Source organism: Nipponia nippon, unplaced genomic scaffold (assembly GCF_047370975.1).
Source record: "Nipponia nippon isolate SJK-2023a ecotype South Korea unplaced genomic scaffold, ASM4737097v1 scaffold_12, whole genome shotgun sequence".
Taxonomy (NCBI): domain Eukaryota; kingdom Metazoa; phylum Chordata; class Aves; order Pelecaniformes; family Threskiornithidae; genus Nipponia; species Nipponia nippon.
Window position 1 is genome coordinate 13,448,777 of NW_028262313.1, and position 24,027 is coordinate 13,472,803.

Sequence of the window (24,027 nt, forward strand, 5' to 3'; positions counted from 1 at the left end):
TCTTTGCTTTATACCTCTGTCCTGGTAGAACATGCCACAGACTACTAGTAAATCAACCTACAAATCCTACAAAGCTTGCACAAACCCTTGCAAGCATACGAACACCAGCATATGAAACAAACAGGGAAGAAGGGCTTTCTTTCCCAAACCAAACTGTTTAGCTGTTCACAAAAGCTGAAAATGCAGACATCAGTTCTACTGAGAAAGAGATAAAGACCATGTGTAGAGCTGCTGCTGGGCTGTACTGGGAGGAGCGCTGAGGAGGAAAGGCAGGCTCTGAATACACACTCCTTTTGCAAAGTAAGCTCTCTGTATTCATCCGAGAATGTCTGCAGTACGGGGTTCATCTGGTATAAATAAAATACAAAATTTTACAATGTCTTAATCATTATTTTAACAAAAATACTAAAAACTGAGTAAAAACTGAAACCGAAGTGGGAAGGGAGACTATCAGCCACAAGGGATTTCCATAAACATTTGTAGAAATCGGATAGTAAAAACACTTTCTCTGTACAATAAAACCATCCTCCTGGCATCTCCCTGTGAGACGGGCAGCAGCAGCACTGGGGGCACAGGCCCAAGGACAGAGGCTGGAGCAGCCCCCGTTTGTGGGTCAGGCTGAAGAGGCTGTATCCAGTCCACAGTGATGTCTCCCTCCTGGATCGGGCTGAAGTGCCACGGATCAGTAGCGTCCAAACGGGTTGTTGTTCTGCTGTGTCTGTGTATCTGTTGAGGTCAAGACAGAGTTAGACAGTCACGAGGTCTGGTTCAGAAGAGAGACCCCTCTCCCCACATCACCAGCACAGTATGAGGAGTGTGTCGCAGGCTGTGAGAAGAAAAAAATATAACCTTTATGGCACTCCCTGCTCTGCTCATTTGCCTGAGCCTTTAGGCAGCAGCACAGTCAGGACCTCACATTCTTTGAGGAAGAAGAGACAGACATGTGCCAGTCCCAATCCTGAAGCTTCTCCAGAGGGGATCTCTCCATCTCTTGCAGTGGTATTGGTGCACCATAACAAAGTCCTGAAAGGTGGCAGCTAGCTGGGAGGATGAGTTTATGGATGAATTATTTCTGACTTTGAAAGAAAAATCAGCCCTACAAGATTGCACAACACCTGCAGCCATACAAGCTGCTCAGACAGCTAGTGTCAAACACTCATCCTGAGGCACATCCAGAAACCAGAGCTAGTGAAGGTTTCCGAAACAACTATCCTGGCTCCCTGTCAGTATCTCAGTACAAAAGAAGGACATGCCCAAAGGACTTCCTGCACAAAAAGGGCAGGAAACATGGTAAAGTTATATTCAAGAACCTCGTGAACTTCCAGGCTGCTGGGACTGATGTTCTGTGATGTACAGTGCTCACAGAATACTTGGGTACTGTACAATTAATAGAATTCTGTCGGTTTTTTTCCTGAAACCTCATCAGCATGTTTGACCCTAAGTCAGACTAAGTAAAAGGAGACCAGTGTAACCTGGCTAGCCTGCTCTCCTCCTCAACTCTGATGGACAACAGCACATTCAGGGATATGCTGGGGCCTCCTAATGCAGCCTATCCTGGGCCCAAAGTATTCTTGTCCCCCTCCTACAGGCTGTTCTTGGTTTATGTCCTGCTTTCCACTCCATCCCAGACACTACAAATAAGAACTCCAGATGGTTCCTGGTGGAATCGATGCAAACCCAATGAGGGAGCATGGAAGCTCCATGCTGACACATGGCTGCATTGGACCCACGCATCTGTTCCATATAAAACAGCTCCGTTTGCTGTACAGACAGGATACAAAAATATGGCTATTCTGCTATATTCAGATTCTTATATGAGGTCTTCCCATACTTGAATGTCCTGGCTGCGATCCTTGCACAGATTTGTGGTTTGTGAATCTGGCTAGTGGGAAACTTAGCACATTAAAACTTCTGGTTTGGGGAGTTTTTTTTTCGTCACAAGGACTAAGAATTTTCCTTCAGCGAACAAGTATAAGCACAATTTCCAAGCCCCCACTCCACACATTATTACATCTAGCACAGCCTCACACTTAATGGACTCCAAAAAAACCTGTGCAGTCCATTTCTGGGCATTTTCATAGCATGTCTACCATTTTTATGGCAGAAAAGCCAGTGAGGTGACAGTAAAACAGCAGGCCATTCAGAAGGGAACAGCACAGACTCTGGGTTCTGTTTCTAGATCCCCCAGCCAGTAGTTCAATGCAGATTACAGGAACACAGTGCCAGACTGAACACCAGCTATGCCATTACCCTGTCTGTGACGGCAGCCACAGAAGCTCACAGAACACCGCAAACACAGCAAGTGTGCAGCAATGCTTCCCAGAGTACCTTCCCTGCCTCCAAAAAACCTTGTCCTGATCACAAGACAGACATAGTATCTCTGGGTCATCCACCAAGTGAGTGCCCCAGGATTACAGCCTCTCTGTGCCCCTCAGAGGTCATCTGCAGCAGAGGAAATACCTCTGACTGCTTTAAAGCTGCAGACCGGATCCTTTCAGGAAAGCTGCATGGCAGCCCCTACAAAGGCTCAGCTCCCTCATCCCTCTGCAGGCAGCAGAAGGAAGGTCTGGAAGGTTGCTCACAAGCTGGCAAGCACTGCCTGCCCGGCTACTGTGCCCCCTTGGGCCAGGAGCTCTAAGTCCTGATGCCACCTCCCTTCCAGCATCATTTATGGCCTCAGACAGCTTGGCTTGGTCCTGCTTCTCTACACCAGGGTACCTGCAATAGAAAACAGTGGGGAGGAGACTAAGGACAGGATCAAGAACACTAAGGCTTACTGGAAAGCTGCTGTTGAAGCTGTCGAACCAGAGCAGCTGTTTGCTGCTGCTGCGGTGTCTGCTGAAGGGCCTGGCGCTGGAACTGCAAAGAGAGAAACGTAGTTATAGCCACACCACCTGGCTGGCAGCCTCGGCATTCACGCGAGCCCTGGGAAGTGCAGGGGAGGGAGAAGGGGGGGGATGCAGGTGGAGCACCGTTGGATTTGTGCTGGACTATCCCGTCCCTCTGCCTCTGAGGGAACACTCACAATGGGCTGCTGGGGGGGAAGAGCCTGCATCCCCAGCCCTGGGGGCTGGCCCTGCGCCTGTGGCTGAGGCACTGTGGAGACCTGGGGTTGCTGCTGCGGCTGTGGCTGCGGCGGCTGTGGCTGCTGCTGTTGTTGTTGCTGTTGTTGCTGCTGCTGCTGCTGCTGCTGTTGCTGCTGCTGCTGCTGTTGCTGCTGTGAAGACAAAAGAGAAGGGACCATCAGTGAACTGTCTGGGCAATACACACAGCAACAGGGCACAGGAGGGGCTGAAGGAGGAAGGATGTTCCATGCAGTAACGTACCCTCTTACACCATTTTCCTTTCAGGTACCTAAATTACCCAGATTTCACCAGGACCCTGCCCCGGGCTGAAAAATGGCAAGAAATACAGGACAGTAACAAAGTTCTTCTGCAAGATGAGGTATCGACAGATGTCAGGAAGAGGACTACAAGTCTACTGGTCAGCTGGGGAATGACTAGGAGCAAACAAGATAAAAGAAGAGAAAACAACTAAGAGCTACCCTCAAGAGGTTGGCTGGTTCATCTCTTGCCTCCTGGTTAAGATCAGCAATACTGACTTCACTGAGTATTTGCCTGACCTGTTCTCAAAATTTTTCCAGAGGTAGCAACAGAGCTCCTATAACCTCCCTACGTAATCCACTCCAGGTCACACAGTTACTCCTACCACTGGAGTTTTCCCTATCTCTACCCTGAATTTCATGTGTTACGATTCAAGGCCATTTCTTGTCCTACAGCCAAGGGACAGGGACAAGAACAGATAAGGCTTTTTTGGCTTTTTTTGAAGACAAAAAATTTCAAGACTTATCTCTCCTCTTGCGTCTGCCTCTCTAACTCAATGCCCAGCTATTTCAGCCTTTCTTTCTCAGTCACCTTCCCCAACTCTTCGATCTATCTTGCTGCCGTTCTCTGCCACTCATGCCAGCTGGTGTTGCACTTCAGTAAAAGGATGCGGATAAAACTGGATGCAGTTCTCTAACCTAGATGTTGACAGAACTAGTTACGGTGAGAAGAATATTCAGCATGTCGAACTTGGACTCAGAATATACCTACAAATCTCAACGTTCTTTCATTTCTCCTAATTTTCAGACATTTCTCCCATCTGCCAATGTAGTTTTGAACTCTCTAGATCAACAGAAGAGAAAACTACTAATGCTATCATAAAAAAAACCAACATGGTGATGCCAGGTACAGTTCCGATCACTGGCTCAAAAGGGTAAAGTTCAAACCTTGAACAGACTCAGGAAACAGACAAAAATACAATCAGGAGAAGGGACAGTATCTTATGAGAGGAGGTTAGAAAAACCATGACGTATGCAAGCTGCAAGTGCTCCCTAGGAATACATTGGGTAAACATCAGAGAGAAAGAAGAGCCAGTGCACAACAGGACACAGTGGACAATAATAATTGGATACAAGAACCAGTCACAAACACATTGAGGATTGGATCAAAGATTCAATCCAAAGGGAGTGAGTTTCTAGAACAGCCTCCTAACTTCCATCTTAAACCAGTTTGGCCACTTAGGTTCTTGAAATGGATGCTATGACCTGGGTACACAAGAAAGCAGATGACTGACTAAATGAGCCAGGATACCCCTCCCAATTTCATGTCCTACCTTCTTGCAACAGCTGACTACCAACCCATGTAAGACAAACCAAAAGGCCACCCGTCCTTTCTACAAGCCACTGCATGACAGTCAACTTAAGCACCAGGAGTGTGTTCTTCATCTGGTATGCCTCTGATAACACAGCAGGAGTCATAATAACAGGGGAGATTTTGGGCACTCCACTGTGGTTTTTTTGGGGTTTTTTTTTGTTTGTTTCTGTTTTTTGTTTTTTTTTTTAAGCAACCAAGCAATGTCAGCTAAAAGCTGAAGGTATACATGAAGTTACTGAGCTAGGAGAAGTGCTAGCAATTTGTCTGAGGCATGTTCTTATTCTGAGTGATGGAGAATGCTAAAAGAAGCCAAGTAAATAGTCAGGGGGTGCTACTCATCAAAAGGACTAAAAGCTGCTGACCATGCTACAGGCAGTCTCTTGTCCTGTGCAAGGCAGCAATTCTCAAATACTGCTGACTGCAGCTCTCTGCAGGAACCACTGTCTCACTCAGGCCCCTCTCAGAACACAAAGCCTCAGCACTCCGTGCCATGTAAAGTTTCCCCATATTCTACAGGTTTGCTAGGCGTTGTCGTAAGGTATGCAATTCACCAGTTAACCCAAGCTATGTCTTTCTCTGTCAATTCAATACATTTCAGTAACTCCAAGAAATGTATTCATATCTGTGTAAGTATTTAATATTCATAAGACCATAATGGAAATCCATGGAATACTCATGTCTGTTGACACACATCTGTTAAACTTCTTCAAATCCAGAGAGCTGGGTCTAACAGCTTACTCTGGATCAGTTTTTCACCATTCACTGTGAGCTGTGGAGTACATCAACTGATTCACACTGGATTTCCTGCCATTGGAAACTGCAACAGACACTTATTTTGATCTCGTGAAAATGCAGATATGCCCCTAAAAATGATCTTGTAAGGAACAACTCTACCTGCTCTTGTGTGGGCAGGGGGATTTTCATTTTGTTTCTAGCTCCTGGCAACACTTCTAAGACAGCTAGCTTTCTGCACAATCTTATGGGCTCAGCTGGAGCAGGAAGAGGTGGGATGCAGGCCACAGAGGACTAAACAGACCTTTACTGCTCCTAACTTCCCTTTAGCTCATGCTGGGTGACTGGCAAAAGGCAGCGCAGCAGGTGTCTCCATCAGGAGTGCCCAGCTCTAAGGAAGGGAGAACTGCCTAGCGAATTATTACAGACGACCCCCAACAGAGCTGACATCCTTCCCAGCACAGAGGGGCAGAGCAGAGCACTGCTGACAGAGAGGTAAGCAGCGCTGGACAAGCCTCCTCCAGCTCCAGCAGCCTTGCTCCTGTCAGCAACCACTCACCCTCAGCATCTGCTGCTGCTGTTGCTGCTGCTGCCTCAGGTACTGCTGCTGCTGCTGGTCAGACAGTATCTGGCTGGGTCGAATTCCTGAGGGGACTCCTTGTGGACCCAAATGGTTCATCCCACTCATCATGGGGGCCTGCTGTATTGACTGGTGAGGAAACCTGCAAGAGAAAAGCTCACGGAGTAAAAGATTCATGTGCAGCCAGATTCTTTAATCCAAACCCAACTTCTGCCAGCAACAAGACAGACAGCCCAAACAACCCCCTGCAATCCATGCTGCCTCTCTGCAGAAAGGTGAGGGACACCAGGGCCTCCCAAGGGTTTCACTCAACCTGTTTTTCTAGAAGCCATAAGTAACAGTCTTTGGTCCACTGTTCTGCATGGTTTCCCTGCTGGATTTATGCCTGCTCAGGAACAGTGGAAATCCCAGATTCTAGCCCTTTGATGGTAATCTGCTGGTCAGATTTAAAACCAAAACTATGTCTTTCCCACGTCATTTTTCTCATCCTTCCCAATTCCATCTTTCTCTGGCTGGTAACACTGTCTCCTGCCTGCAACTAGCATCTCTGAATTTCATTCTGTCTCTGTTTCTTCCCAGGACTGAAAGCTGGATAAAGATGTTCCCCTGAGGGTGTGAAGGACTCAGATGCTGTATAACACAGCATGGAGAACAGGATTTTAACAGATTGCTGTTAGCGTTGTGTGAGTGGAGAGGGGAAGCCCTTGATGAAACACAGCTTATTAACACCCAGCAGGGTGAGAGGTACCTCTGTGTGTTGCCCAAGGTGTGCCCATAGCCAGGGGCCTGCTGGTGTACGTAGCCACTTGGTCTCTGCTGCATCTGTCTAACAGGATCCACCAGGGCAGGATTAGAGCTGGGGTGAGAATTCTGATAGGGCTGGCCAGAATAGGTAGGAGGTACCATCGTGCCTGACTGGGAGGGGTGCTGCTGAAGGCCTATGTGGGAGACGTAAGATGTGTAACCCTGAAATGAAACAAAAAGCCTTTATCAGTCATGGGGTAAGGTACAAAAGAGAATCTGGAACACAGGACATCAGCCTCCTGTAAATACTGTCACAAGGCTGATCATCTCTGGGATTCAGATTCATGCTGCCCAGTAAAGGAGTGAGAAGAGCCAAAAAATGTCAGGGTTTAGCAGCAGAAACAAAGATGCTGCCCTGTGCTGGAGCCAGATTCGTCTTACCTGCGGTCACTGCCACTTACCTGGGAGGGCTGCAGTGCTCCATAGGATGGGGTTGGAGCCATCTGGCGCACGGGCTGCTGTCCCATTATGCCTTGACCCTGCTGGAAGGCAACAGAGGAACACTTTTTTCAACATCTCCAAAGGGTAGGACAGTGCTGCTCTTCTCTCAGCAGCTCTCACCAAACCAGACAAGTAGCTTCACTGCTAAACCTATGAAGCTGCTGCACAGCATGCAGATGCTAACAACTTTTGCTTCACCCCGAATTGGGACAAATAGGCCACTAACATCCCTACCACCCCACAGCCAGGATGTGCCCCTCTCACTGCCCAACAGCCACGAATGCCCCAGTGCCACCACTGTCAGTGGCGTGGGCCCACAAAGCAGGTGGCGAACACAGTGCTGCACCAGAGGAACAGACGTAAGAGACAACACCTTTCCAGGGCAGAAACAGAGACAGGGTTGGAGAGTTCTGGCTAGAAGGGATCGCCCCAGCAAAGAGCTTGGGCTTGCTGTACTGTGGGGTCCAGCAACAGCAAGAGCACAGCTTTGACTTACCAACTTTGCTTGAAGCTGCTGCCTCAGTATCTGTCCCTGGGACACTGGAGGCTGCTGTCTGTACACTGCTGGCTTGTAGGAGGGGTCAATGCCCATCATGCTCCCCATCCCTGGAGGCAGCACACCACTATAGGGAGGACGACTCTGAACAAGTTTCCCCAGTGGCACGCGTACAGGTCTGTAGGATGTATCCAGGCGAGGGCCACCTGCAAGAGGAATAGAGACAGGCTGACTAGTCACATGCTATTGCTGACCCTTGTAGCTCCAGAATGACTGTTTGTCACTGTATCTAGACACATGACAGGCAAAAGGGGAAAGTGTAGGGACTTGCATAGACCATCTCACAGAAGGGGTTCTTACAAGAGGTTCCCAAAGAGGTGCAATATGCTTACCTCTCCTGTGCACCTACCTGCTGGAAGCGGCTGATTCTGGGCATAGAGACCCACTGGTGATTGCCCATATGCCAGCCTCGACATAGTGCTTCCTGACTGGTGATGCAAGAGATCTGTAGGCATACCAACTCCATATGAAACCCCTCGGCTAGGGCCCAACACAAAATCCTGCAAAGACAAAGAAGGAGTAAGAAAGATCAATGTGCACTGGAAATCTGTGAATGGATGAAGAGTATGAAAGGGTTGCAAAGTCCACAGCAGGAAGCCTGGGATGCTGTCTGAGCTGGGCAGCCTCCTTTCCTCCCTTGCCCCAAGCTAGAGAGAGCAGGATAGAGCTCCAGCACTCCCAGCTGAGAGGAAACACATCCCATCTTCACCATTACACCACTCTCAGGCTTCTCAGGAAGACTCAAAGGAGTGCTCTGTGACTAGGAGGGGCGGACATGGGAGATCCATAGCTGCTGGGCAGTCAGTTACCTCAGTTTTGCTGGCAGATTGGTTGCGTTTCTTGGTTTTGCTCTGTTTCTTCTTGCGTTCTTCAGTAGAGGTGGCAGGATTGGAGCTTGTTTTATCAGCCTTGGCTGGTTCTGCAGCTTTCTTCTCTGGCTCTAAAGCCACAGGTGTAGGAGGCTCTTCCTCTTCAGGGGGCAGCGGCAACGGCTCCAGGTAGTAACTGCGGGGCTTGGGTTTCAAGTGTGTGTGGTACAGAAGAAGCCTCTGCTGCTCCTCAAATCTAGACACCTTGCGATCCACCCGGACTGTCCCAAACCATCCCCAGGAGAGAGGGGCTGAGTGCTTTAAGCCCTCAAACAGATCCCAAGGGGAAATCTTCTGCTTTGTAGAGACTTGCAAACCCTTTAAAGCAAAAGAGAGAAGAACCTCCAAGCCCCTGTTGTTTCCCTTATGAGGGTACAGGAAATTCTATGCTTTCTTCAGGCTCTACTCCACGTGTCCCACTAAACAGCCTCAGCCCTTACTAGTGGTCCCTGCTATTCCATGTGGCAAAGCAGTCATTTCTAAAGGCCTTCATCAACAACTGCCGGTCTCCTTCATCCCATCTCTACCAGTCTTCTGCATGCTGGCACTACCCAGTAACTCACATGACAGGGATTATGGGTTTCTCTTTATGCTTTGATTTCGTACTTATGGCTATATAAAGTTTAAATAACTTCTCAGGCCGTAGCAGCATGTATTGCCAAGCATTAACACCCAGCTTTGCCCTTTTTGGACGTGGTTATGTGCCAGCTTGTCTGTGTGCAACCAGCCACTTCAAGCTCAGCAGGCAACAAGGCACTGCATACAGATGCCTCCCGAGCTGTGTAGACTCAAGGCATCAGAGGACAAGGTGACACCTGCACTCAGGAGCTGTGATGCAGACAAAAAAGCTTCATTTACCTCCTTCTTGAAGATGGAGTCAAATCCAGCTATTTTATTGCCTTTGGTGTCAATCAGGGATCCCTGAGGTTCACAGGTGATGACATCTCGGGTCTGCTTGGGAAGTGGCAGTAGCTGTCGCACCTTCTCCAGGCTGTCGGATTGCCGGTCCCCCAGCTCCTTCTGCACAAGTGGAATAGAGAAGACTTGAAGAATTGCTCAGGAAAAATCATGCAAAGCCCACCAGTGCTTCTTCTGGTGACAACCTCCATCCCTGCATTACCTCTCACCTTTGCACCCTTCAGCCCTACAGAGCCACTGGGGCCATGCCACCCTCACTGCTTCATCCAAACAGCAGCAACAGGATAAGTACCATTCGTGAGACACAGGTAAATCTGCATAGTTTGACAACCACAACACTGCACGCACTGCTCCCCATACAGGGCCTGAAGTCCCTCACCCTGAGCTTCTTGACAAGATTCATGTATGCCCGCTTGTTCTCCTCCATGCTGCCCTGAGAAATGCTGGACATATCAGCAGCCAGGGTGCCGTTGATGAGAACACTCAGCATGTCCAACACGGTGGTGAAGAGCTCGCTGTTGGTCAGAGCAGAGAGGTCAAAGTCACCTGAGAAGCAGATATAAAGCTTCTGCCATCATAGTAACACCAAACATTATTACATTGCCGAGAGTACTCCTTACAGTCAGAAGTGCCAAGCGCTTTTCAGACTAACCTCCCAGACTAATCCTCCTTTTGCTTATACACCACAGGGTGTTCACACTTGAGTTAAGTGCAGTATCACAGATTAAGACTGGCCTCCTGTCTATCCATTCAGCTTCTCCAAAAAGCAGGTCCAGACTCAGCTCTCCCTTACTTATCTCTCTGCGTATGGAAAGCCAAGTTTGCTCTGGGTATGTCAAAGTGCACTTGGATACTAGTACCTAGGTTGTGGCTTGCTATTACTCCAAAGTCTCTTTTGGCTGTCACAGCACATCTGACAGATCGTCTAGAGAGACAGCTAGCTCATGTGAGAAAAGGGGCCATGCTAACGACTGCCTCCCGTGGGAAGTGTGTGGATCAGAAGTCAGCCAGAACGTTACTTGTTTGACTGCATGTCCACGGTGCCACTGCTGATGATGTCCAGGAGAAGCACAGCCCATTCAGTTGTCTGCTGTGTACTGCGTTGAACTGTGTCAAACATTCCCCCCACCTGGCAGAGAAAAGTAGTTTAGTCACAAGGACACCATGAAGAAACACTAAGATTTAAAAGTGAGAAAGGAGCCTAAACCAGAGCAAGTCCTGGGCTACAGCAGCTCCTACTGAGAGCTGAAGAAGACTGCAGTCAGCAAGACAAACCTCAGATGCAAGTAGCAGTGCTGTGGACTGCAAAAGCATTGAAATAGGAAGGCACGTCTCCAAAACAGAGACCAAGGCTGTGGATTTCATCCTGGTGAAATAGAGCAAGGGAGTTTTTCCATGCACCCTATCCCAGTCAGGGCTCAAGACCTAGAAGCAGCACAAGTGCCTCTCCTACTTCCTTGCCTCGGGACATATATAGCCCCTCCAGTGTGTGCATAAGGCAGACAATTCTTCAACCCCATATGGTTAAGCTCTTTTTCTGCAACTGCTCACCAAATTCAGCCGTAGTTTCAGGGCCTCATGCATCAGCTGCTTGGCTTTGCAGTCATCTTGGTACTGATCTTCCCGCCAATTCGTAACAATCTAAAAAATTTAGAAGAGAGGACAGACCTCACGAGCTGTACACTGAAGTTTAGAGAGCAGCTTGTACTGCCCACTGTCCAGTGACTTAGCTCAAGCACCCTATACTGACCAGGGTAGGATCTTTGCCTTATTGAGCATATAATCAGATAGACAACATCCCTGAGGACATGCCCAACAGCCTGCCTGCTGGAGAAGCAAGCCCTTGAGGAAAGCGAAGGGAGAAGCGGGACACCTACCTGCTGGACTTGACTGTACAGAGAGGTGAGGAGGCCTTCCCGCTGCTCATCCTGTCCTTTTAAGCATGTTAGCACCAGTGACAGAAATGGCTGCTGGCTCAGAAGAGACATGCTGCAGAGAGAACAGAGATGGAGCTATACTGCCAGGCTGGGGGATCAGCACAGAAAGCATTGCATGCCCTTTCTCCAGGACTCACCTCTTCTGCTTCTGGCGGTCCCGCTCTTTGCGGGACGATGACCCCAGATGTTGTCCTTTCTCCAGTTCTTCTCCAGCAGCTTTCAGCACATGGCCCTGCACTGATGTTGGAAGCTTGGCAATCAGAGGGGCCACCAGCCACACTCCTGATCTCTCCAGGGAGCTGTGACAACACAGGAGAGAAAAGCAGTTTGCAATCCAACCTATGATTCAGACTCATCTAAAGGCAGCTGCATGCTGGGACTACACCTACCTGAGGATGGGTTTGGATTTGTTGCTGGCAGGCGTAGCACTTGCTGAGCTACTGATATTGTTGACTCCATTGCCAGCAGAGCTAGCAGAGCTGGTCTCTGCTGACTGCTGGAATACCTCAATGGTGGCCTTGGCTATATTTTCTAATAAGGAGTTCATCTCCTGGAGATAGGAAAGAAAAGACAGCCAAGTCCTTCTCTAAGAGCACCCACTGACAGGCCTTGCATGTTTCAACACAACTCAGTACAAACCCAGCTTGCCAGCTTCCCCATGGCTGCTGCTCTTCGGGTCTCACACTCGTTGCATACTTCTCATGCTTGGCTTTCATAGGCCTGACTCCCTCTTTGTTTACTTCCTCCCTATTCCCACTTCTGCTAGGCCACCACCTCACAAGCAGCCACTTCAAGACTGGCAACACACATCCCTTTATGGTCCCTCTGAGCAGAAACTCACATTGTTTGCCGTCTGCTTAATCATGAGTTGCAGCTCCAGCGAGGACTGCCTCATGGTCCACTGGTCCAGATTCTGCAACACATGCACACACACTTCATGTGAGTCCTTATCTCAGTTCAAACTACATCAATCCACACCCTCAGCTCCCATGATGATGAGTGTCAGACCCCTCAGAGGGCTGCATTTTGGACAACCCCACTCTAATGCTACATTAGGGAATTACTAGGACATTCTTAGATTCTGCCAGGAGCCTGCACCTGTAAGATGCGTTTAATCCTCTGTCGCTGAGGATTTTCTCCTTCCTCGTTGTCCAGCAGCCGGTGTGGATAACAGATCAGCTGCATCAGCCTCTGGGCCTGTGTGCTGCTCAGGACAGGATCCTGCAAGTCATTGCTGTCTTCACAGAGGGACTTCAGACATCGCTCACCTACCCACTCCTGCAAGATGAAGGCAAGAGTCAGCACAGTCAAACTGATGTGATTCCAAACCAGCGCCCCTGCTTTCAATCTTGGAAAGATGCAGGGAACACGTCAAATTCATAAAAACCTTATTAGTACACAGTTATGGCTGATAATCATTTCTCTTCATGAACTGTACTATCCTGATTCAGCAGACGTCAGGCACAGCACAGCAATCACAACAGAGGAAACATCAACTTTGACAAGTCAGCAGTGGCGAAACACAGTAGCTGCTTTTTCTTTTGATAAAATATTGGTATGATTTAACAGTACACAGTCACTGCCATGCTCAGGCTGCATCAACACTGCTGCTTGGGCTCAAAAGATCAGAAGGGATCACTTAAAATGATTTGGTCTATTTCCTGCACAACAAAGCCCTAGAGCTGTCCTAAATTAAATAATTCGGGGCTGCAGCTAAGGCTAAACTAGAACATGTCTTTGGGAAAAGCACACCCCTTAATTCTCAAATAGTGATGGAAAACACACTGCCATCCTTAGTAAAAAACAATGACTTTATTTCTCAAAGCCTGGAAGGGGAAACAACTGACTGGATGCAAGCCATTTATAAAGTCACAAATTATGAGGAGACGTTAGAGAGAAAACTATTATTGTCGGCCTCTCAATTTCAGTTGGCGGTCCCTAAATGTATGACAATAATAAAGGCAGCGGTTTCCAGAGCAAACATGAAGTAGGTACTTCTTCACACAATTTACAGTTAACCTGCAGCATTTGTTACTGCAGGATGTTTTCATATTGAAAATCAATTAGGCAAATTCATGAATTTAAAATCTACAGAGGACTGCTATAGAAGCACTTCTGCAGCTGCAGAGGAAGCCTGATCAGAGAATTCTTCCACTGAGAAGTGACAACCAGAGGAGAAGAGATGAGGACCCAGTTTATGAAGCACAGGTGCTGGTGCTAAGCCTAGAAAGCTGGGAACAGTCCCTCTCAGCAGCAGACAGCACTCTAAGCACTAAGTAGAGCACAAAGATCGGAAAGGCTAAATCTCCGGTTTGAAATCCTTGTGAAACTACAGCCTAGATCTTCAACTTCATCCCACATGAAGTTTCCAATACAGGCGATCCAGTGATTTCACCAATGCTTATTGCATTTCTCCCCTTCAGTGTCATCATAATCTCTTGAAACTTCTCTTCCTTGCATATGTAACATGCATATCCTTGGGAAGACCGTTTTTGTCTCTTGCTCAGCTTCCTACAAGAAATCAGACTTTGTCTCTGACCCACTTTATTGGTATAATCTCACAAATAAGTATGAAGTCAACTACCATTTTCAACCTTGAGGGACTTCTAGCCTCCCTCTCTCTCTCTGCATGCAACATTTCTTTACAAAACAGCCACCTCCGCAGGCTTCATATTACAGAAACAGAGCCCCTCATCTGCCTCGTCACAGGAGAGCACTATGAACATGTTTTCCAAGCACTATGGACAACTCCACCACCCCAGTCACCAGATTCAAGTTAGCACCTTTGACTCAAGCCTCCCTCTTGGTTCCCACTGTGGTTTATCATAGCTCTATGAAATTAACCTTTTCAAAAGGCCAGTCACGATTACATTTACTAATTTAAACAGGCTAAAGGGCAGAGCAGCAACTACATCATAATCATTTGTACCTAAGAAACCTTTAACTTAATTCTATAATCTGCTCCTTTTCCCCACCCCCTCATGATGAAGTCTATTATAAAATATACACCTGAATAAGAGATGCAACATTTTGAGTAATCACAACCTGTAGTTTAAGGCATTCTACAGACATTTCAGAATTGATAGTGTGAGTTCTGCAGCTCACACTGGAGGTGCTAATATTAAACACATCATTTTACCAGCCCTTTACAGCTGCAGGAACCCTGCAGGAGCTCTGGCACAATTTGGTGGTACTCACTGATGTCTATTGGAACGCTCACTCCTACATGACCAGCACTGCCAACAACTGGTATGAGTAGTGATACCTGACACTACTACTCCCTCCTGTGTGTACGTACACACACACAGACACACACCCAGACACACACTTTCTACCTACTGTGAGTCCTTCCTACATACACGGGGACCAGCAAGGGAATATCTACTTCTGTCAATGTTTCAGGTCAGGTTTCAGTAACGCCAAGTATGTTGAATTTATGCTTGTAAATAGGTGGCTCCAGTTCTTCTTTGGTAGGCTGGTAACATTGCTATATAGCAAGCCAATTAATAAACAACAGCATCACAAAGCATGAGGACAACACAGCATTAACGTGTTGTGTTTACACATTAGTAATACAGAATACAGGTTTCAAACTGTAACTCTGCATCTTTGCTGTTAATGTAATAATTTGCAACCAAAGCCAAGGACATGCTTCAACACCCATTGTCATACAGTAGTGGTAACAGCCACTCCACTCTGCAACTAAGTACCTTATTAGCCAGGTTTCAGTTGCTTAAATGTCAGTTTTCCACAAAGGAACAGACATACTGGTGCTGGCAGATTAGGCTAAGCAAAAGATTTTTGTTGTTGTTCCTTTAATTAACTAAACAGGGCACTGCAAAGCCCAGGGATACCTTAACAGCCTAGCTGCAAGCAACACTTCAGCAGCATCCTGAAAGGCACCATTTATCAGGTCAACAAGCTGTCTTTCTCATGCTTATCTTCTTTGCCTCCAGCACACATCTCGGCAAACCACTCCCAGCACTCCCCTCCTTGGACATGAGCCCTGTCATGTTGCCAAAGCAAAGGGGATATGCAGTCCCTGCACAGTGCAACACCTAATTCTTGACAACTGTTTGCCTCTATTTTTTTCCTAACGGTGAGCAATCCTTGGCGCCATCACGTGGCAGAACCATTGCAGGTTCTTCACTGATGTGCCAAACCCAATCTGCAGAAAGTCATATGGGATATATCTGTCTGCAGAAGGACAAACCTAGAGATGGGACAGACTCACCTGTTGACATATACTCCTTAGTACATACTTGGCATAAATATCCAAGCTAGCTGTTTCTACAGTTACTACCCGACCACCAGCCTTCCTGGTGCCCAGCTCATCATCCATGAGATCATCGACACCACCAGGGTGGGAAAAGCCAGAGCCTTTCAGTTCTGCATCTCCTACAAGGAAAGCACAAGTGTCACTTAATCATCAATGCTAAACCCAAAGCCTGACCCACAAAACATCTTAAGCTTTTGTAAACTCTCTGCAATCAGTGATCTCTCTGCAGCTAAGAGATACGAAGCACATTTACAGCTCAACCAAAGGGCTTCAGAACAAGCTGTATATCCACCCAAACAGATCTCCTCTGGCCTTCTGTACAGCCAACGCATGCAATACAGTGCCCTTCTCCCACCCCCTAAAAACCATTTTTACAGGTTCAGGCTAACACAGGTACACACCCAGAACAAAGACAGCCTTCAGCACTGCAAAGACTGCTCCATCCACAATACGATTCTGGGAAGCTGCCAGTAAGTGACGGTCACAGGAAGAGCGGATTCCCACCGTGGGTTTGTCTGCAAAGAGGACAATGGGGAAGGGCAATACCCAGTGAGAGAGAAAGGCACGGGCTCCAGAGCTGCCTGAATTATGTGCCAGCCAGTACCGTAGAATCCAGCTCAGAGAATCCTGAGGCTAGTCGTTTTCCCAACTGTAACATGGGGTCAATTTAATTAAGTTTCACGAAGCATAGTGCCAATCACGCTGTGACAACTGAACCATGAAATCCAAATGGGGAGCAGTGCCTGTGTCATGAACTCCAAGCTCCAACAGTACCCTAACCTAGAATACAGGCTGGGTTTAGAGATCTGAGCTACCAGGATACTGATGAGAAGCCAAGAACAGAGCTTCCTGGACTGTTTCCATCATAGACAAAAAGGGAGTGCTGTAAAATAACAGCTTCTGGCACCAAGTTAAGAGGCTATACAAAGCTCTAGACATAAAAAAAAAAAAAAGAAGTGATCATTACTCTAATGGCTTAGTGACAGCAAGGCCACCCCTACTGGCTGGTATTCTGCCTCCAAGGACCTCCTCCCCAACATGCCTGACTACCATGGAGTGACATAAATGGAAGGATATTGTTCTTTGTCCTCTGCAGAAAGCAGTGTATCAGGCTTTGCCTGCCTTATTCAAAGCAAGCAGGTCATGATCTCTAATCATAGGGTTCAGTATCTCTTTTCTTGGGGTGCAAGAGCCTCAGTACTTTCACAATAAAGAAAGGCTCTACTTTCTTTCACTTACTGCCATCTTGCTGGCATGGGTTCAGCTGCGGAGTCTTAAACAGATGGAGTAAAATCCGGCAGGTCAGACGTGCTCCTGGTTCTGAGTCCTGCTCACTGCAGGCTATGTAAAGAAAAGAGTCAACTGAGATTTCTTAAGCACTGGGACAGCTGACTCCCAATCCAAAAGCTATTCACAGTGCACTGCCCTGGCAGCCAGCTGAGAAGCTGCAGCAGCCTTATTCTATCTACAAATATGGAGCATGTGCAGCAATGAACATGCAAGTGAGCAAATCCATCAGTATTATCCTCAATGACATGCACTGCATTCTGCTTGCTCCATCTTCCCAGCTTCACCCTGTCAGAGCCTGAATGCTGCAATCTCCAGAGCAAAGCTAGGAAGGCTGGTGGCAGAGTGACCCAGACGCTGTAGGCCCAATTGGTCAGCTGGCTGCTCTAGCCAAAACGCTAAGCTGAACCATATCAGCAGTAGGACGCGTGCTGCTGGAGTTCAGAGCTGAGTACACTGGTCAGTGTGGCTGATAACATCTCTTCGTGCTTATTTCAGCTTGCACACAAATTCCAGAGAGCAAGACACTGAAAAACTTTAGCACAACCAGTTTTTGATAGAAACCAAAAGGCCAGAAACTCTCTAAAGCAAAATGTTCAATTCTTAAGTACCATACTATAAAAGCAGTATTGGAGGCATGTTTCACAACTATGGGGTTCACAAAGTATCCATTAAGCACAGGCTTTTGGGCTAGAATTAAGACCAGCTTTCTGCAGTGATGCACTTACCAGCATTGAGGAGTGAGGGGATAGCAGCACAGCGAATCAGGTCCTCCAGCAGCAAGCACTGCCGGGCAATGAGAATGGCAACAAAGGTGGCCAAGGAATCATGGAAAGATAAGTCACTGACCTGGAAGAGAGGAGATCAGCCAGTGATCACAACAGCCTCTGCCTCATTCCCTCTGTCAGCAATTCCTCAGCTTGCCTAGGAGCTGGGGGGTAGAAGGGCCCATAACCCCAGGTCAATGTCCATGATCAGCCCAGGCTGCAAACACACACCAAAAGGTAGCCCTGGTATTCAAAGCCTTTCCCCTGTCCTCAGAAGACAAAGCCTCCATCCCTTGTTCATTTCTGCCTTCTCCCAAGGGATCCCTCCACTCCTGCTTCAATTCCTTTTCCCCTTTTGAATGTTTGCACTTGCATCAACATTGCAGAGGAGATCATTGAAGCCACAGGTCCCATTATTGGAGGAACAGCACAAAGCTTTGAGCACACCCAGCCACTCGGCGCTTAGAGACTTGCAGTAGCCAGTTAGCTCAGCACACAGGATAGCAATGTCGTTCACCCTGTTAAATAAATAATGAAAAAAGCAGAGGGTCAACTTTGCTACTCATGCATGCCATCAGGTCAGTGATTCTCTATGGGACCCAGCCTTGGCTCCTTCTTCCTCACACCCCAAGACAGCCAAGGAATGGCTACTGGCTTTCTTATCCTCACCTAAAGATTTTACTGTCTCAGTAGAACCATGAAAGTTCTGCCTCTCACCTGTCTGGATCGTGGTGTCCCACACACACATGCATAAGTGCATTACAGACGAAACTGTAGCGGTTGGCTGGGTTTTCGTTGAGGCTCTTGCCCAGGTTGGTGTATGTAAAGTTATGTGCAGATGGATTTTCAATAGTGTCAATCATGAACTCTGGTTCCCATAGCATGTTGGAGTCAGATGGCTCAACATTGCAGTAGATTGTGTTCTTCACCTTGGAGCAGAAGTCACTAAACAGGACAGGAAAGAGAGATTAGGAACACAAAAAAACCTAAGCTTCCACTGAACTCTGATAAGCAAAGCAATCCTGTGCAAGATAAGCCCTCCTTGGGCAAGAACTCAAGATTACTGTGTACCAACAAAGACTCTCCCAAAAGAGCGAGACTGGTTCTTTGTTGTGGAAGCACGTGGAAGGTATCTGTGGGCTCAGTGTACATAGCGTGGGAATGGCTATTCCAGGTCAGATCAGGGAAACACCTAGCTCAGCCCTTGGTGTCAGAATAGCTGGTGCCCAGAGAAGAGTTTAAGAGCAAGGTAGGCACATGGCAATACTGCTCCAGCATCCTTCCCCACCCTGCTGCAACCTAGGGCTCACAGATTTTCAGAGTTAAAGATAATGCTCTCCTCAACAGATTTCCCTCCTGCAAATTTGTCCACCTACTTTTTGAATCAAGTAGATTTTTGACATTTACAACATGGAATAAGTTCCATATTAACTATGAGAACCATGAAGTTTATTCTTTTGTTCTGAACGTACCATTTGTGACTTTCTATTCATTCCCTTTTGTGCTTGCATTCTAAGATATATTGAACACTCAGTTTATTTTCCGTATCAATCAGAACTTTACAAACTTCTATCATTCCCCCTCAGTCCTCCTCTTCTGTGGGGAGGAGACTCAGTTCCTCGACAGTAAGTCATTCCAAACCCCTGGTCATCTATCCACTCACCCTCCTTCGGGCCTAACTCCACTATGTGCTTTCTGGAGTCTGTTGCCCCAAACCACAAGGCACCATTGTACCATGACTTAAATGGTGGCCTAATGACGCTCTCTGGTCTGTTCTCCATTCCTTTCCAAACAGTACCTAATATTTAATATGCTTTTTGACTGTTACTGAACACTATAATGACATTTTCAATTATGTATCTGTTACAAGATCCTTTATCCAATGGGTAGTACATATCCATCACTACACAGAGTTTGAGAAGGAACAAGGACAATCCTATGCGCATTATTTTATGTTTCACAACACTAAACTTCATCTGCCGGTTTATCACCTGGTCACCATCACTGCATCCTACTACAACAATCTGCAGCCAACTTCTATTGTTATATGCTGAATAACAGTTACATGAAAAGTTTTGATATCACCACTCATACAACTTCCAATGTGCAAAACAGCAGAAGCACTAGCAGAGTCCTTTGGGACTCCTCAGGGAGGGATCACCCTCAAACTACAAATGCCCACTCCTTGTCTCCATCTCTATCCTATTGTTTGCCTGCTAGAGGATATTCCCTTTTATCTTGGCCATTTAAAGCCTTGCTGAACAGCTTTTGGGAATTCAGTTAGACTAATATCAGGTTTCTCATTTCCTTATGTGTGACGACTCCTTCAAAGAACGCCAATGCACCTGTAACCACAGCACTCCCTCTTGCTCTCAATTCAGTCCAGAGAGAGACTTCAAAGGCTCTCAGGAGCCAGGAGTTTAGCCAGCTGACACCAAGGCACAAGCCACTCTCACAGCCCCTCAATGCGGGGGTAACACCGAGGGTTAGACATCCCTATGGCACGCCTGCACTGGAAACACTAACAGGGAGCAGGGGCTGCGAGAGGAGACAAAGTGGAGCACTGTACTGGGAAACAGGGCTGTCAGGAGAATTACCCCTTCACAGGATCATGTAAGCAAAAAGCCAGGGAGATCTGTGGACTCCATTTCTGGGCTGCTAAGGGAGGAGCTCCCCAGGGAGCTGGTGGAGGGACAGTTCAAGAGAAGCACTGCAAAGGGCAGAAGGCCACTGAGTAAAGTAAACCCATGGGACAGAGCCTGGTGGCAACATCAGCAGAGCAGAACCTGAAGAGCCAACAGGAGCAGAACAAGGATAAGGAGTGCAAAGCAGCACAGGAATAAACCCAGAACCAAGCAGAGCAGGTTCAGAAGAAATCCAAGGATTATTAGGGAGCTGAGCACAAGCAGAGAACAACCTTTAGGATGAACTGCTCAGTCATCAGAGTTTGGTAGGAACAGACCTCTCTACTTCTGTCCTCTAGGAGCAGGGTAAGAACAGACCTGTGGAGGTGCAGAGGACTACTAAAGGCAATTTACCAAAAAAACCTGATGATCTAAGAGTCATGATTATCCACTGGGTCATTAACTACCTGTAAAACAGGCACTACTCCCAAGACTTCAGTTCCCCATTGAGAGGATCTCAGGGACAATCCCATCAAACAAGATCACAAGCAAAGCTTAAGCCGAGGTGCTATATTGGTCAGCACCCACTGCATCCCACCTGCCTCAGACTCACCTAAAGAGCTCCCCAAATTTACTTTTGAGGTGACTGCAGGAGGTATACAGGTCGTAGAGATAGGCCAGGATACAGCGCTCTGCTGAGGAGCCATCTGAGCGGTTCATGCCATGTTTCACCACCCCACACAGACTGTACAGAGACAAAAAAAATGCTGCAGCAACACAAAAAGAAAATCTGAAGGAATAACCTCATTACATAGTTATCTTCCTGAGCTCACAGCAACAGTGCTCACTGGGTGCTCATCCTGTTCTCCATAAATTCTGTGAGCTGAACCCTCAGGCACAAAGTTGCTGCCTTTTAGGAAGGACACAGATATATCCCTGCCCCTCACAAGTCCCCAGAAGATATGTTGCTTTCTTCCACACGGTGAGGGGAAGATTCCCTTACCCTTCGAAGACCTGAGCCATCTGGTCCTGATTCAATATAAGGCAGGAGTGGTAGTGCCGCAGCACAGCCACGATGCACAGGCACAAGCTGGTGGTGTAGCTGCCAACAAGGTCGGAGGATTTCAACAGCAGTTCTGCCTCCACCACGCTCAGTTCATTCAGCAACTGCACCCAATGACAGAAAAACCCTTCAACAGCCACAGGGGTAAGGTATGGTCAGAAATGGAGCAGGCACACCACACCCACAGCCTATAGGACCTGCCAGGAAAGGGACTGACAGGCACTTTCTGCCTAGAGATGTACCCCTGGAACAGTTGGCACCCCATACTTGGGCACAACGTCTCACCCAGGCAGTACGAGGGGCTGTCAGTGCTCGGGTATCAGCGGGTGATTGGGATATGGCCACAGATAGTAGCAGGCAGCTTGTTTGGTAATTCTGTCCTGCATAAATCTCACTTGGCTCCCTTTTTAAGGCTAACAGCCTCAATTCCATCAGCAGCCATAGCAAGGCTTCAAGAGACACCTGGCACAGGCTGCAGAAACAGCAACAGGATTTCAGCAGGATCCAGAAGGCAGCCTGCACTGCCATCTGCCAAGGATCCTTCCAGGGGAGTGAGGTGGGAGAGCTGCCAGAGACAGACGATCCCCTTCTCACTCAGAACAAGGCCTTGCTGCAGCCAGGGACAGAGACACAATGCAAGTCCTTTGGAGACAACCCTGAAACCTCTGGAAGAATAATCCTGAGAACAGAACGCGTAAGACTACCTGCCACAAACAACCTATTCGTAACAGCTGCAGCCCAGAAGCACCACAATGACCACCTGATCTGACCACCTCCATGACACAGGTAAGAGGGTCACCAATGATCCCAGGAGCAGCCCAACTATCACAGCACAGATCTGCTGCCTTTCAGGCTGATGAACCCCTCCCCAGAAAGTGTTTGAGCACACTGCGCTTACCTGGATGGCAAAGTCGATAAGACCACTGATATTGAGTGAATACTCCATCAAATCAAATATGAACTGCACGTGCTGTACCAGAGGCAGGTGGTATGACATTCCCAAGGCAAAGCTGGTGATCTGTTCCAAGACATTGCGAGATACCTGCAAGTGCAAGAAGACATACAGTATTATCTCCCCTTGCAGAAGTCCCTCAGCAGGCCTATCTCCCTTTCCCTCCAGGAAGCTGCTCTCAGTAACACTTCCTTTGTTTCACTTCCTTTGTAACACAGTCAGGGCTCAAGAAGGACAACAGTCTTGCAAGATTCATACCTGAGATGTGACTTGGTGCTGATCAAAGTGAGAAAGGTGCTGAAACTTTGCAAAGATATCTTCAGCTGTTGGGAATGCTTCTGGCTTGCTCTTTTTCCTCTTCTGGCCTTCCTCTCCACCTACGAAAGTTGGGAGGATCAGAAAACAGTATTAGGCTACCTTCCTCATCAGAGGAGAACTAGACATCAGCCACCAGCACCTGCCTCAGCAAGACCAGCCCCTGCCACGCAGCATAGCCAAAAAGCCTGAGTCCCAGACCTTAAGCTGATAAGGACCATCTTGAATTCAAAACAAACTGCTGAGGAAGGAATTCCTAACCTGAGAATAACAGTAGGGTTAACATCTAGTTTATCCCAAGTGAAGGTACTCCTTGGAGGGGGAAAATACTTTCTCTCTTGATTTAGAGGTACACTGATTCCCTGATGAGAACAGACGTTCTGGATTGGAGATGTTCAGCCTCAAAACTTCTTTGTCAGAGCACCCCATCTTTTAAAGAATCATCTTTCTACCACATTTCAAGTTGCCTTTCAGGAATCAGACTAAGAGAAAAAAAATTGTAGCCAGATTCTCAGCTGATGGAGGTCAGAGGCTTTCTATTGATTTTGACACAGCTATCCAAATTTCCCATCCTATGCATTTAGCATTTGCCCCAAGCATAATGACATGCTATATTTAATCAAGGTCTTCGCTGAATATGCATAGGCAAAGTCCTCTTTGCTTCTTGTGCAAGGATCTAAATGCAAGAACTAAAGAAAATAAAATTTGAAAAGACAAAGTTTTGTCCAGGGTCTGACTCTGAATTTGATATGACTTAATCCTCTTCTTAATCCTCTTCTGAAGAAGAGTTCAATTAAACAGATATTGTCAGCAAGAAACCAATTGTCTTACTTGCTGGTTAGTATGTCTGGGAACAGAGCACCATTCTAGAATCTCAGTGATGATACAGCTTACCAGGCACTGTAGATTATATAAAATCCTTTCACTGTGAGACTCCAGAAAAAGGAGCCAGGCAACTAGAAAGACGCTCCTACTTCAGAAAGGAGTGGCTCAAGCTCTACTAACCTGTCTCTGCAGTGCTCTTTCTGTTTAAGACTTTTAGAATGTCTTTGGTTATTTTCTTGATCGTATGCCGAGCATCATCCCGTTGTTTTCCAACCCCAAAAAGAACTACCAACCGTTGGTTACACTCGTGACTGCATGACTCCTCCTAGGGAACCAAAAGAGACAACTACATTAGCAACTATGAGGCTGAATGCTTTAATC

The 24,027-nt window shown here is 47.4% G+C and overlaps 1 protein-coding gene across 6 annotated transcripts in view; it reads right to left on the reverse strand.

Annotated features, from left to right (window-relative positions):
- Positions 1-238: 238 nt before the first annotated feature.
- MED12 (mediator complex subunit 12) overlaps positions 239-24,027 on the reverse strand; it is a 37,704-nt gene continuing 13,915 nt past the window's right edge. The window contains exons 16-44 of one of the 6 annotated variants that reach the window (XM_087748889.1): positions 23,827-23,971; positions 22,765-22,883; positions 22,453-22,596; positions 21,495-21,658; positions 21,105-21,236; positions 18,585-18,812; positions 18,241-18,385; positions 17,829-17,949; positions 17,053-17,154; positions 16,215-16,328; positions 15,769-15,932; positions 12,633-12,812; positions 12,376-12,447; positions 11,924-12,084; positions 11,672-11,833; positions 11,475-11,586; positions 11,149-11,238; positions 10,617-10,726; positions 9,977-10,112; positions 9,538-9,699; positions 8,620-8,997; positions 8,160-8,310; positions 7,751-7,956; positions 7,215-7,295; positions 6,758-6,975; positions 5,989-6,151; positions 3,107-3,214; positions 2,778-2,859; positions 239-726 (exon numbers count right to left, since the gene is read on the reverse strand). In XM_087748889.1, the coding sequence (XP_087605015.1) occupies positions 683-726; positions 2,778-2,859; positions 3,107-3,214; positions 5,989-6,151; positions 6,758-6,975; positions 7,215-7,295; positions 7,751-7,956; positions 8,160-8,310; positions 8,620-8,997; positions 9,538-9,699; positions 9,977-10,112; positions 10,617-10,726; positions 11,149-11,238; positions 11,475-11,586; positions 11,672-11,833; positions 11,924-12,084; positions 12,376-12,447; positions 12,633-12,812; positions 15,769-15,932; positions 16,215-16,328; positions 17,053-17,154; positions 17,829-17,949; positions 18,241-18,385; positions 18,585-18,812; positions 21,105-21,236; positions 21,495-21,658; positions 22,453-22,596; positions 22,765-22,883; positions 23,827-23,971 (4,194 nt within the window). In that variant the 3' untranslated portion in view covers positions 239-682. Of the gene's footprint in view, positions 727-2,777; positions 2,860-3,025; positions 3,218-5,988; positions 6,152-6,757; positions 6,976-7,214; positions 7,296-7,750; positions 7,957-8,159; positions 8,311-8,619; positions 8,998-9,537; positions 9,700-9,976; positions 10,113-10,616; positions 10,727-11,148; positions 11,239-11,474; positions 11,587-11,671; positions 11,834-11,923; positions 12,085-12,375; positions 12,448-12,632; positions 12,813-15,768; positions 15,933-16,214; positions 16,329-17,052; positions 17,155-17,828; positions 17,950-18,240; positions 18,386-18,584; positions 18,813-21,104; positions 21,237-21,494; positions 21,659-22,452; positions 22,597-22,764; positions 22,884-23,826; positions 23,972-24,027 lie in introns of all 6 variants that reach the window. The other 5 variants (XM_087748887.1, XM_087748888.1, XM_087748886.1 and 2 more) reach the window with 5 other exon arrangements.